We start from the raw sequence: 14894 nt of genomic DNA on the forward strand, positions 1-14894 counted from the left end.
TTTCAAGTGTGGCTTTTTTCATGCTTTTTGCCTTTCCAGCACACTAAGATAGGATTTAACTTGTATGGTCTCTTAACTTCTATGGTCTCTTAATCTACTGGAAATGGCTTCTGCTTGCTGGTAGATACAATTTTGCAAGTATTGTTAGCCCCAAGAGGAGAAGATTACTGTTTCCCTGTCCTTCCATCCTCTTATTTGTTCATCATGTTTGTTATTTTGGCTGTCAAGTATAGGCAGTTTTTCCATCTACATGCTCTTGCAGGGCCTAGATGAAAACAAATGAACCCACTAGACATCAGGTTCAATTATTTTAGAATGGATTTTGATAAGACAGACTTGTATTGCAACTGTCCTTGAAATAAGTAGCTGTAATGGTACTACAGTAGTAGTTATAAGAAGATGGCTTTGTTTTCCCAAAGAACTGGCTTTACAAATGTCTTGGGTTGGTTGTCACTAAAAGCTTGGAAAAGCCTATGTGCTGAGACACTGACCTTATTACAGGGAGAACATAACAATCTCTAGGTTTCATAAGGGGAAATCCTGATTCCCACCCAGCCGTAGGTAACGAGAACAAGCCAATGTATTAAATGTTATTTTTCTCATGTTCATTGCTTTATTTATGTGAAGTGTGAAGTGATATTTTTGCTTTCTAGGCCATATGCTGCTGAACTTAAGCCATGGCAAACAAGACTTCAAAGAGATTGTGGAGTCTTTTGCAAACAAGAATGGTTCATATACATTGTTTGATAGCCTATTTGAGAGTGGAGCTTCTAGAGAGAGATCTTTTATTGGCACAGATGATATTGGGAATGTCAGTACACAAGCACCAATGCAAGTGGAACTTAATAAATACGATATTGGTAAGAGTTGTTACTTTCTGAAACTCAACACAACTTTCTGTACGAGAAGCTCTTCTACAAATACTTCATATTGCAGCAGCAGACAAATACCTTGAATAGCCACCCAAAGTTGCCCTAATGTCCTAGGCAAGGCTTAGACTTGTAAAGAAGTAAAGAAGTGCTTCTTTAATAATTCCATAAAGATTTTGGAGAAATTAAATAGTGCTAAAAGTAGTTGCATATTAGGCTGAATATGGTAAGGATAGAAGTGAAAGGAAATCTGAGAGTCACGCCCCTCAGAAGCTTTAAGGGGTTGATGGCTTGAGCACTCAGATGAACTGTCTACCTGATATGTTTGGCTAACTTGGAGTTTGTAATCTTTCATAAGTGAAAGCTGGAACCTTGGTGCTTATTGGTCTGCAAAGTATCTTTGGCTGCACTGACAGAGTGAAATGTGAAACTCACTTTTGATCAGGTCTTGCTGACTTGTAGGATATTGACATCTGCATCCAACTTTGTTTTTGCATAGGTGCTGTTCGGATGCACAATGGCAGTCTCCAGCACCTTGTGTGGCTCGGTTTGCAGTGGAACTCTATGTCAGTCTTACCCCCGATACGCAAATGGTTAAAACAGCTTTTTCACTTGCCCCAAGAAACAGCGAGACTTGAGACAGATGCTCCTGAATCCATTTGCCTATTGGACCTTGAAGTAAGTAAACTTTCTAAGTTGTTAAACATACTATGCAATTTAAGTTTTTTGGTATTTAATACCTCTTTTTTATTTTTACAAAACCAGGTATTTCTACTCGGGGTGGTATTCACTAGCAACTTACAATTGCAAGAGAAGTTTAACTCTCACTACGATGCACATCAGCCTCAATTCTTACCATTGCCAGTGTGCAAACAGCTTTACACAGAAAAACAAAGATCCTGGTGGGACGCTGTTCGTACTCTTATTCAGAGAAAAACAACGTAAGGCTTTTTCAGTTTGGAAATGTTTCACTAAGCCTTTAGGCAGTTTCTGCTACAGCAGCTTAGATTGGTCCCAGTAGATTCTTGTACAATCAGATTTATTTTTTGACATATTTCGGACATTAAAGCTTTGTGGTAGTATGGACTTGATACGTTTGAAAGATATCCAAGAGTGGAATTTCCATTTCTAACAATGTATTTCTAAACTAGAGAAAGGTTAAGGTTTAAACTGTAGGCTATACTCATCAAGCAAATTACGTATGAACAAGTGAAAAATAGAGAATACTAATCAAGGAATGTTTCTTCTGATATGCAGACCAGGAACCGCAGCAAAACTGAGGCTTATCGTACAGCATGGAATAAGCACTCTGCGAGCACTGGAGAAGCATGGCCTTCAACCTGCCTTAGTTATACACTGGGCAAAAAGCCTGCAAAAAACAGTAAGCCGAGATTATTTTGAAATACACAGAAGCCAAGGTGTTTTTCTCTCTTATTTTCCAAACTATAAACAGCCTATGGGGGAGGGGGAAAGATAATCAGATGAGAATGTGTTATTGAGAACAGTTTCTAGTCACCCTATGAAGTACTCTGTCTTATATATAGAAAATAACACTACAGTTTATGTTATTTTCCATAGCTCTGGAGATAACCCCCCCCAATGTTTCTCTCAAGTGTTAGAGAAGCACTCTTGGAACTTCTCAAGAAAACAGGAGAATGATATGTATGAATAGCATTTTTATTTGAATTTGTTGAAATAGTGTGTGCTTCTGTTCCCTTTTCTCCACCAGGGCATTAGTCTTAATTCCTTTTATGACCAGAAGGAATACATTGGACGAAGCGTCTACTACTGGAAGAAAGTTTTACCTATGCTGGAAACTGTTAAAAAGAAGAGGAGCATTCCTGAACCTATTGATCCTCTTTTCAAACACTTCCATAGTGTAGACATACAGGTACAGATAGATTAAGCCAAGGCTGAAGGTGGAGAGGGTCTATGTCAGAAACTTAGTTTGTGGGATTTTTCTCTGCATTGTACAGCTCATTGTTATTACTGTAAAACTGTTAATGATGAGATTGGGTAGTATCAGTGTATGATAAAGGGGCAAAAAAAGTCCTTACAACTTTATTCTTACCTTTAAAACTGTGTATATGGTTGGAATGCACTGCTTGTACCAACTTTCTTTAAAAGTATTTTCCCTGGATTATAGGAAGAAAAACACGTGTCATTCCACTGTTCGGTATGAGTTGTCTTTCACTTTATTTGTAGGGTTGTCATATTGCAGCATATGAAGAAGAGGCACGTATAGCATTTGCAATGTTGGATGCAGTTGATGGCAAAACTGATGATGCTCTATTAGCATTTGAAGCTATTGAAAATGTGGTTTCATACTGGAATCTTGCTGTGGTAAGTTCATAAATTGCATTACCCCAAATTGTTTTGCTTTACTCAGTTGCCTTCTGACTGATCCTAATTAATCTGTGTCCTGTTCTTTAGATCTTCCAAAGAAAGGCAGAAGAGACTGAAAATGATGCCATGCTGCCAGAAGAACAAGAAGAACACAAACCCTATCTTCGTAAAAGCAAGCATTATCTAACGAAGATCATCGAGAAAAGCTACTCAGATCCCTCAGTAATTGAGACAGTATGTCGTTCTTGCTTTAAAAACTTGTTGCAAGAGATGCAGTGGATTGGTTACTGTTTCAAAATGAAACCTTTTGCATGTATGTCAGCTTTCTTAGACCAGGCTTTGCAGTAGAGCAAGTTAAAGTTGTTTCTTTGTGCAAGACAAATGACCTGCTTAACACCAGTGGGGTGATAATCTCTGAGTAACTTCTGTAACTGAGCAGGTCATGCAATATTCTGACAATTCTGTGGATGAAAGCTTTAATGTAAACAGCTTTTCCCACCATCCTTTTATAGAGGTCAGTAAGTTTGAAAAAATAGAATTAATGTTTGTCTGAATTGTTTTCTTACATTAGTCTTAACACATTTAGAGCTTTGAAAAAACAGTATTTGTGTAATGAAAGCCTTGTGAATTGTTCAGCCAGAATTCTGAGTGTAGTCTGTGTTGCTCTGAGTGAGAATTGCAATCATGACTCACGTTTTAACTAACTTTTTAGTTGCCGGTGTCTATTGAAACTGTGAAGGAAATGCTAGATACAGTGATCCAGGAACTTGGCGAGAATGATGAAGAGGGAAGTCCTGCCTTCAGAAATGGTCTTTCACGAGCTGTAGATTCAGAGGTGAAACATTCCACTCCATCACCAACAAAGTTCTCTCTTTCACCTACTAAGAGCTACAAGGTATATTAGCCAGCTGTTATTTCAGGGAATTGTTATGTTTAAATAAAAATTCACAAGATTCAATTAACTTTTTTTTTCTAGTTTTCTCCTAAAACTCCTCCTCAGTGGGCAGAAGATCACAAAACTTTACTTCAAATGATCTGTCAGCAAGTGGAAGCTCTAAAGGTAAAGAATTTTCTCACCATACTCAGTGAATAACAGCTGGTCTTTTAGTTATGGTAAAGACTTCGTGATAATAGGAGGCACTAACTTAGAGTTCCTAGACTACTACTTAAATCAGTGGAAATATCTTCTCTAAACATCTACCTAAATTGAGTACAAGAATAAATCTTTTTGCTTGAAATCTCTTTATTTGGGACTTGAGCGGGAGTGCAGAGAGAACCCTTCTAAGGGCTGTTTGCAGAAGGAGTTCTGCTTTCATCAGTTTGCTTCTCATCTGCTTGTCTCTGTGTTTGTTGGTTTTTTTTTTTTTTACTTCTGGCTTTAGAACACAATCTTAGTACTTTGTATTGTATGGGCAGATCTTGGGTGATTCTGGAAGGTACCTCTTGACTTATTTATTTATTTTCCCAAGCTTGAACATGCTTTTAAATAGAAAAAGGGTAGGGATCATTCCTTATTTTTTTTCTACAAATACCTATGAAATATATACTTATGTTCTTGATTGGCACACTGTCTTGACAGAATGAAATGCAAGAAATGAAACTTAGCAATTCTAACTCAAATACATCTCATCGGTGGCCTGCTGAAAGCTATGGAACAGATGCAATGTCAGAGGGTTATCAGAGAGCACAGAATCTTCACGAAGCTCCTCTAACAGGTAAGTGCTGCTGAATTTTTAGATAAACAGTTAGCTAAACCAGCTAAAACATTTCTGCAATACTTTGAAAAGTCTTAATGATTCCCAGTTAAAAACTAATTGCTGGAAAGGGTCTATTCAAAACAACAACAAATCAAGTGTAAACTCTTTCCCTGATGTTCCTTTTTAGTTGCTACCACCGGCCCATCTGTTTACTACAACCAGTCACCTGCCTATAACTCTCAGTATCTTCTCAGAACTGCTGCAACCAATGTAACACCAACAAAGGTGAGAATAAATCTATCCGCTTAAACTGCTTCCAGTGATCTACTGAAAATGACTGCTTTTGATTCTATATGTAGCTGGGTGTAATTGCAGTTCCTTATATAGTATATGGTAAATTTGGACTGCTAGGGATAAATTGGTAATTTATCTTTCTGCTTAATTTTGGGGATGTGGGGTTTGGGACAAAAAGTCAGCAAAATGTGTTTGTAATATATTAGTATATGTCCTGTACAAGGTATGTGTGATAAAGTTTTATTTCTCTTTTTTTTCCCCAGAAGTAGTGTGGCAAAAGAAAATAGGGCTTTGGATGCCCTTCAAGATTTAAACTAATTAGTTTAAACTAAGTTAAAATCAGCTTAGATCAAAACTCATATGAGAGTATAGCCTGCTTTCAAGTGTACGTGTTGTGTGGGCTTCAGCACAAATTACTGACTTTGACCTGTATGTTGCCATAATAAGCAAAGCAATTGTTTTCAACTTTAGGCTCCTGTCTATGGCATGAACCGGCTTACACCTCAGCAACATATATATGCTTATCAACAACCGATGCATACACCACCTCTGCAAAACACTTCTGCTTGTATGTTTTCCCAAGAAATATATGGCACACCTCTGCGTTTTGATTCTCCAGCTACTGGCCTCATTTCTCCTCGTGGGGGTGACGATTACTACAATTATAGTGTTCCACCAGCAAGCACAAATCCAGCATTGCCTGAACCAGGCTATTTCACAAAGCCTTCGGTTGCACCACCAACATTAAAGCCTGCAGAATCAAAAGTGATAGAATTTCCAAAACCTAAGTTTGGACAGCCAGGAACAGCAGAAGGATCAAAAACTTCTCTGACAACACCAGCACAGCCAAGTCAGCAAAAAACTTTTAAATTCAACACTAACTTCAAGTCTAATGATGGAGACTTTACCTTTTCTTCTCTTCAAGTTGCAACGCCACCTGCCAATGCAGCTTTTAATAGCAGTGAAAGCCTCTTGGATCTTCTGACATCTGATAAACCTTTACAGGATGATCGATATATCGAACGAAAACCAGTTAACGATCACACAGCTGCTCAAAGAAATGTCTTCAATTTTGGCAATAAACCTATGCCAGCCCTCTCTTTTAGAGAAAGCATGGGACAAAATGCACACAAAAACCTGGGTTTTGAGAAAAGTGATATGTTTAGTGTCCAAGAACCAAGCAAACCTCTCTTTATGACTTCAAATTCAGATTTGGCCAATAGAAGTTATGAAACAGAGGGAGGAAGCACCCATGGTGGAGATGAAGATGATGATGGTCCTCATTTTGATCCTGTGGTGCCACTCCCTGACAAGATTGAAGTAAAAACAGGTGAGGAAGATGAAGAAGAATTCTTCTGTAACAGAGCAAAGCTCTTTCGTTTTGATGCAGAATCTAAAGAATGGAAAGAAAGGGGTATTGGAAATGTAAAAATACTGAAACATAAAGTATCTGGCAAATTTCGTCTCCTGATGAGACGGGACCAAGTGCTGAAAATCTGTGCAAATCACTACATAAATACTGATATGAAATTAACTCCAAATGCTGGATCAGATAAGTCGTTTGTATGGCATGCTTTAGATTATGCAGATGAGTTGCCAAAACCAGAACAACTTGCAATTAGATTTAAAACACCTGAGGAAGCCATGCTCTTCAAAAGTAAGTTTGAGGAGGCACAGAATATTTTAAAAGCCTTGGGATCAAATGTTGACACATCTGTGACTCAGAGTAATGGAACTACAAGAGAAACAACAAATCAGGACACCAAGGAGCCCAGCAGATCCATTTCTGGAAATGTGAACTTTAGCTTTCAGTTCGCAAAAGATGGGGCAAACAGTGAATCTGATAGCAAAGGCAGCCTTACAGCTACATCAACTGCATCTGGCCCTACCACTTTTTCATTTGGAAAGGAAGCCCCACAAACCTGGTCTTCCGGTGGGTTTGGGCAGCATCTCTTGAAGAAGAATCAATGGGAGTGTAAAGTATGTTTAGTTCCAAATGAAGCAACTGCAAAGAATTGCGTATCATGTCAAAGTCCAAATCCAGATGCGTGGGAAACACATGGTACCCCTTTAACTGACTCTGCTGCAAATTTCAAAGCCAGTGGTAACACTGTGCAGGACAACTTTGGATCTGCTTTTGCTAAAAAAGAAGGTCAATGGGATTGCAGTATCTGTTTAGTAAGAAATGAACCCACTGCCTCCAGGTGTATTGCCTGCCAGAATCCAAACAAAACTGATACAGCGGTATCTGGTCAACAAAAGTCCTTTAAATTTGGCCTAGCAATTGCTCCAAAGGCTACTCAAAATGACTTGGGAACTGCTTTTTCTAAAAAAGAAGGTCAGTGGGACTGCTCTGCATGCTTAGTCCAAAATGAAGCAGGAGATATGAACTGTCGTTCTTGTCAGCATCCGAACTCACAAAGTCAACCAAATGTGCCTATACCAAATGTTCAGGCATCCCCTGCCCCCAGGTTTGGTTCCTTTGCTGATGCAAGTAAGCCACAGAAAAATGGATTTGAAGGGCTTTTTGTTAAAAAGGAAGGGCAGTGGGATTGTAGTACTTGTTTTGTGAGGAACGAAGGTTCTTCACCATCCTGCATAGCCTGCCAAACACCAAATCCATCTAGTAAGCCTGCTGGTGATGCTTCATCAACTCCTACTTTTGGCTTGAAAAGTAAATTATCTGAACCTGCTGGAGGACAGCTGGGAACAGGCTTTAAGTGTGATTTCTTAGAAAAGGGCTTTAAGTTTGGTCATTCTGAGCAAGGTAAGACACCATCATTTACATTTCAGATTCCTTCTGATACTGAAACTAAGTCTGCAAAGGAAGGATTCAGTTTTTCAATGCCAGTGCCTGCAGGTGGATTTAAATTTGGAATACAAGAGTCTAGTAAAAATACTACTAAGAAAGAAGAGCCATCTAAAGAGTGCACAACTGGCTTCTTAAAAAGCACTGATGAAAAAGACAAAAAGGAACAGCCTTCAGATAGTGGAACTACATTCAAATTGCAAGAAACAGCAAACAAGGAGAAAGGTGACTTTGTTTTTGGGCAAAATAGCAGCACCTTTACTTTTGCTGAACTTGCAAAAAGTACTCCTGGGGAAGGCTTTCAGTTTGGCAAAAAAGACCCTAACTTCAAAGGCTTTTCAGGTGCAGGTGAAAAGCTGTTTTCTTCACAGGATTCTAAAACGGATCACAAAGCAAACACATCTGCTGACCTTGGTGAGAAGGATGACGATGTGTATAAGACAGAGGACAGTGATGATATCCATTTTGAGCCTATAGTTCAGATGCCTGAAAAAGTAGAACCATTTACAGGAGAGGAAGATGAGAAGGTGTTATATTCCCAAAGAGTAAAGCTGTTCAGGTTTGATCCAGAAACCAGTCAGTGGAAAGAACGTGGGGTGGGCAACCTGAAGATTCTTAAAAACGAAGTTAATGGCAAAGTAAGAATCTTAATGCGGCGTGAGCAGGTACTGAAAGTATGTGCAAATCACTGGATAACTACAACAATGAACTTGAAACAGCTCTCTGGCTCAGACAAAGCATGGATGTGGATGGCAAATGACTTCTCTGATGGTGATGCAAAGTTGGAACACCTAGCAGCCAAATTTAAGACACCAGAGCAGGCTGAAGAGTTCAAACAGAAGTTTGAAGAGTGTCAGAGGCTGCTACTAGATATACCACTGCAGACACCACATAAACTTGTTGATACAGGTAGGACAGCTCAACTTATACAGAAAGCAGAAGAAATGAAGTGTGGCTTAAAAGATCTCAAAACATTTCTGACAGATGACAAAACTAAACTGTCAGAAGAGGAAAATGTAAACTCTGTTTGTGCCAGCAGTACCTCTGGTCTGATTATAAAGCCACATGCTGAAAGTACTGGGCCTACTCTGGAATGGGATAACTATGACTTGCGTGAAGAAGCGTTGGATGATAGTGTAAGTAGTTCTGTATATGCATCACCTCTTGCAAGTAGCCCTGTAAGGAAAAATCTGTTCAGATTCGGAGAGTCTACCACAGGTTTTAGTTTCAGCTTTAAATCTGCCTTGAGCCCATCCAAATCCCCTGCCAAACAGAACCAGAGTAGAACATCAGTAGGCACAGATGAAGATTCTGATGTTACTCAAGAAGAAGAGAGAGATGGACAGTACTTTGAACCTGTCGTACCTCTGCCTGACCTTGTGGAAGTGACCAGTGGTGAGGAAAATGAGCAAGTTGTCTTCAGTCACAGAGCTAAGCTCTACAGATATGACAAAGATGCTAATCAGTGGAAAGAGAGAGGTATTGGGGATATCAAGATATTACAGAACTACGACAACAAACAAGTGCGTATAGTCATGAGAAGGGACCAGGTACTAAAGCTCTGTGCCAATCACAGAATAACACCAGATATGAATATGCAACAAATGAAAGGATCTGATAGAGCGTGGGTATGGACTGCATGTGACTTTGCAGATGGGGAAAGGAAAGTAGAACTTCTGGCTGTGCGATTCAAGCTGCAAGATGTTGCAGACTCATTTAAGCAAATTTTTGATGAAGCGAAGCATGCCCAAGAGAGAGACACACTGATAACGCCTCTTTCTTCTCGTGCCACTACACCAAAGGAATCTCCATGTGGTAAAAATGCTGTGGCTGTACTAGAAGAAACTACCAGAGAAAGAACTGACCTCAGCCATGGTGATGATACTTCTGATGCAACTGCAGAGGTTACAGAGGTGTCAAACACTTCTGAAACACCAACAAAAGCGGTGGTTTCTCCTCCAAAGTTTGTATTTGGATCTGAATCTGTTAAGAGTATTTTCAGTAATGGAAAATCAAAGACATTCACATTTGGAAATACTTCAGCCACTGGTTCTCTCTTTGGCTTCAGCTTTAATCCTCCAAGAAAGAGTGAGGACCATAATCCAGTGTCTCAGAACACAGTGCAGAAAGAACTGGAGGTCTCTGAATTGCCAAAAGGTTCTAGTACTCCACAGAAGCCTCCAGACAGCAAGGTAGACAGCTTGCCTGCTTCGACGCAAGATGGACCCTCTAACTTTTCATTTAGACTTCTGGAAAAAGGTGAGTGCCAGTTGAACTAGGCACTTATTCAACTATGCAACTTATTAAGCAGTCATCTCTATGCTATTCATTACTCTTTGTCTTGATAATAGGTAGTTTCTTTCATTTCTAATGCGGCTACCCATATCTCCACAAGTTCTCAAGAGTTTCAACTAAAGGAGTGAATTTTAAGTCATAATTCATTTAATATAAAAATTAGTGTGTGATACAATATGGAGTTTTATTGATTAGTGAGGAAGGGGATTTCAGGTAGCAGCTATGACTGTGAAATGCTGTGCCTGAATCTCAGGTTTAAGTGCTTAAAGAAGGAGCTGTGGATTCACTTTTGGAGACTTAAATAGGTAGTTGGATTGATAGTGTATATACCTGGGCCTTTGCTCTGAGTGGTAAAGTGTGAGAACAGCAAAGGTATGCTTCAGCTAAAATTTTAATTATCCCTGTGATTGAACAAATGGTATTTTAAAACTACTCTGTATACGTTTGTTTAAAGTTTTAATTATAGGCCTCTGCAATTTCAGATATGTAGCTTAAATAACACCAGACATGAGCCTCTTTCCTTAGCCTGAAAAGAGATCATGTGACTACAGCCTCAATTACACAGTTCCTGACACTGTCTGAAACAGATGTATTTGTGACATGACCACTATAATGTGCTGAAGTGTCTTGGTGAAAAGAATGGGATTTACTAGCATTTTACTAGCATTTTAGTGGTAGAGTGAGGCCTTCTCTTCGAGGCATCATGTGCTGCTTCCCCTCAGTGCAAGACTGGTTAATCAGAATATAGTTTTTGACTTAGATACTAGTCTTAAAATTATGAAGACATACTATTTATTAACTGAAGCATAATAAAGCGATGTGGTGGAAGATGATAGCTGCAGTCTATTTTTGTGGGTTGGATAAACTTCTATAGAATTAACATCTGAAATTTCATGCTTTGAAATACGATTATGGAATGCTTCCAGAACATAAAGTCTGTTTTACTCTTTAAAAATTCCAGGTAAACACTTATATCCAAACAATTTATTTTTTTAGGATTTAATTTTAGCCTTTTTAAATCTAATCCAGTGGCCTTTTGGACAAGTCCATCTTCCTTGCAACCTGATAGTAAAGGTATTTACATAGTGCACTGAATGCGTGATAGAAACACTTTAGCAGGCATGGACGGTAACCCAACTGTGGCCAAGCAGTTGGCTCAGTGATCCTTATAATTAACATGCATGCTGGAGAAGAGTACTTAAAGTTGTGTCTGCCTACTGTATTTGTTGTATTGGAGAATGTCTCTAGCCCTTAGTCTGTTAATACGAGCCAGCACAGTGGATGTCCCTGTTTAAGCTTTTGGCTTGTTTGCCTTATTTTCTGAGGATACCTGGCTTCTGTTTGCCTTATTTTCTGAGGATATCTGGCTTTCACTTCTCTGTCACAGTTTTACTAAACATGCACACTAGACCTCTAAAATTCTCCTTTTCTGAATCAATTAAATTATCCTGTTATCTTTACTCTCCTAGTACCTGAGGTCTTCCACTTAAATGAAGTGCTTGAAGATCTCAAGACAGGCCATACAGTAAAATGCTTGAGTGTATTTAGCATCTCTTGTGGAAGTGTTCATTTCAGTTCTCTGATTATCAATATGTTAACTACTGCACTTTTAAAAACAAGGAATGCACAGAAATGAGTCAGGCAACTCTTCAGCTACTGCTTATGTGTATATACCTCATGTATAATATGAAGCCCACCTTAGATGGTCAGAAGACTTTTGCTGAGTAACCAGCTTGTTTACATTCAGAACCTGTAACCAAAACTATTACAGCTTATAGTTTGATTATATGTCATTATTAGATGTTACTAGTGGTGCTTCTTGCAAGCATGCTTGCTGAACTTAATTCAATACTGAACTTAATTCAATAGCATTTTGATTTTAAAAAGCAAATTTTTATTCTAGTCTGCACAAGATAGTCTTCTAATATTAGTGTCTTAACATTTTGACATTTTTAAACAACGTGTTACAAACACCATTTTCCCAAAATGGTGTTTTTAGAAAAGCTGTTCTTATTTAAACACTGAACTCCTGTTCTGTATAAATAATCTAAAGTCAACCGGTCTGTGTTTTTAGGCATCCCTGTGCATGGAATTTATTAACAATTCCGTTTTATTTTCATAATTTGATGTCCATAATGTGAAGCGATGAAGCATTCTGCACGAATGCGTACACGAAAGAATTTTTGCTACCTCAAACTGATCCTGTTTTTGTATTGGAGGTGTTTGAGGGCAGGTGTGCGTGTATTAAAAGAAGACAAAATGCACCTTTCCGGTACCTCAGACTGTTCTTCTATTACATACATAGTGATTTATTTACAGTCAATAATTGTCCTTGATATAGTTTTTTGGTGGCTTTGTTTTTGAGCTCTGTGACTTCATAAGCAAATGATTTTGAGAAGTCTTTTCTAAAGTAGGTTTTTAATCCTACACAATGCAAACATTATCTGAGACTTTCTTATCGGGAGTATGTTTTGGGGAGCAGCTTCTGAGCTGTGCAAGAGCAACATTCAAAAGAAATTTAACCTCATAGTAGTTCTGCATCTCCATGAAAAAGTATTTAAGTTTTTCTCAAGTCTGGTCATGAACTTTTTAGAAGTGCTTTACAAGGCTGAATCAAAGTTGTGTCAATTGCATGTAACTGTATCAGTTACATGCGTTAAGGTTTAAACTCTGGTGCTTTTCTGTTATATCCAGAAGATATTCTGTGATATATGCATGAGAAAAAAATAGCAGTATTGTGACTAGCTAGATATTTAGTATTATCTGGTCTTAGTGTCAGTTGAAACAAAAGCAAAAGTATAAACATACCAGTGGGAAAAAAAAAAAACAAAAAACAAACAACAAACCTGTTGTGCATGATATTGTTCTTTATTTTGTTCCTTCTGTATACTAACAATGTTTTGTGTGGATTTTTTCCCTGGAGTAGAAAGTTCTATTTATTGTGAAACCAACATTCTTTTAAGAATATGTTGTATGTATGCATGGCTCTTTGTTTCGTGGCTGCCTGTGAAGTTACTTTTAGGCTATTTGTGGCGTTTTTGAATAAGAAAAGTTAACTTTTTTGTGGTGGAGGGTGGATAGAAGCTGACTTAATCAGTGAACATCTTGCTCAGTCTTAACATTCTGAGGGCAAATACGTGTTGTAATCTTTGTTGAACCCTTTTATCACTTTGAGTGGATGTTTGGAACTTGAATCTTAATATAGTGTTTGATAGATCAGCTTCATGGAGAACTTCGCCTACAGATGAATCTGAAGTGACTTTTTAATGTATTTTTCTTATTCAGCTACTTTGTACAAAGGCTACTGAAAAAGATTCCATGGTAATTCTTTTGTGAATACTGTCTTGAATATGATGGACTATATCCTCTGACAAGCTCTGCTAGCTGGCTTCATAGTGGGCGGGTTAAAAGAAGCTCACACTTTTTCCGTCTTGCTGACTGACTTTCAAAGATTTTTTTTTTGTTGTTGAAGGTAGATTTTTGCAAATTCTCTAATCCTAAGAAAAGCTGTTGTTTTTTTCTTTTTTACTGTAACCTTTAGTGGCTGTAAGACTAAATACTCCACTCTTAAACCTCTGTGATGAACTTTGTGTGAATTTACTCAGTACAACTGAGACACTTGCTTAACTAGTCTGAGGAATAAAATGCATGTTAATATGCAGGTTACCTACATATCTTGATAACAGAGTACTAGATATACTCTTGATTCTTAAATCAGCTAGGGTTAGTGAGTTTTTTGCATAAGATTGAGAGAATATATGAAAACATCTATAGCCTGCTGTCATGATATGGATTTAGAAATTTGCTGTTCAAGAGTTGTATCCTACATGTACTTTATACAAGCTCAGAATTGCTATTGAGATATAAAAAAAGTGAGCAAAAGGGATTTCTCCACAAGGCTTTATGCACTGGTCATGGATCTGAGCTACGCTCTAGGGCATAATTACATGAAATTATTAGCTTGTAATCAAAGGAGTCAACTGGGGCAAAAGTTGGGGAGGGAACACTTGGAAAAAAAAATACTTAAATTTGAACTTTTGATTTTGTTTTTACTCTACTGTTTATATTGCTCTTAACCTACTGGAAGATACTAGTGGGAAAACCACTTTTAAAAAGCAGCTTTAGTGTCTCAGTTGTGTCAGAGGATCAAGGGTATGTCTATAAATATTCCATTTCTCTTCTGTCCTTGTCTGTTCTTGTGGTAATGAATATCAAATCTCATGTGCAGGAAAATAAGTATTCCTCAGGAACTGAGTAGTAGTCTGGTTCATAGCTGGAGCTTTAGTTTCCCACTGACTACATTGTGCCACAAACTTACCAAATATTTTGTAATGAAAAGGACAGTGAGCTTTTGAGAGCACCCTTCAAATTCTGCTGAGTAGTTTAACTCAAACCTGGAAAATGTTAACAAATAGGTTGACTTACTAAAGCAATCAGGTTGTTCTTAGAAACAGCTGATGTGTGGATACCGATGTGCTTGTGGAGGTAATTCTTATAAATAGTTAACAAATTTATTTCTCATACCTTTACCCCAAAACTCCCCTCTCAAAAAAAATCTAAAACCCCAACCAAACAGCACAAACA

General features: G+C 38.1%; 1 protein-coding gene across 5 annotated transcripts in view; it reads left to right on the plus strand.

Annotated features, from left to right (window-relative positions):
• The window catches only part of RGPD4 (RANBP2 like and GRIP domain containing 4), a 33215-nt gene that overhangs the window by 8728 nt on the left and 9593 nt on the right, over window positions 1-14894 (plus strand). For 2 of the 5 annotated variants that reach the window (XM_082054291.1, XM_082054290.1), the window contains exons 9-21: window positions 654-860; window positions 1369-1547; window positions 1635-1810; window positions 2127-2250; window positions 2599-2760; window positions 3075-3212; window positions 3303-3449; window positions 3928-4110; window positions 4192-4275; window positions 4795-4930; window positions 5100-5197; window positions 5678-10274; window positions 11307-11384. In XM_082054291.1, coding sequence (XP_081910417.1) covers window positions 654-860; window positions 1369-1547; window positions 1635-1810; window positions 2127-2250; window positions 2599-2760; window positions 3075-3212; window positions 3303-3449; window positions 3928-4110; window positions 4192-4275; window positions 4795-4930; window positions 5100-5197; window positions 5678-10274; window positions 11307-11384 — 6309 coding nt within the window. The remainder of the gene's footprint in view (window positions 1-653; window positions 861-1368; window positions 1548-1634; window positions 1811-2126; window positions 2251-2598; window positions 2761-3074; window positions 3213-3302; window positions 3450-3927; window positions 4111-4191; window positions 4276-4794; window positions 4931-5099; window positions 5198-5677; window positions 10275-11306; window positions 11385-14894) is intronic. The other 3 variants (XM_082054294.1, XM_082054293.1, XM_082054292.1) reach the window with 2 other exon arrangements.

The sequence above is a fragment of the Streptopelia decaocto genome (assembly GCF_964273445.1).
Source record: "Streptopelia decaocto genome assembly, chromosome: 1".
NCBI classification, from domain to species: domain Eukaryota; kingdom Metazoa; phylum Chordata; class Aves; order Columbiformes; family Columbidae; genus Streptopelia; species Streptopelia decaocto.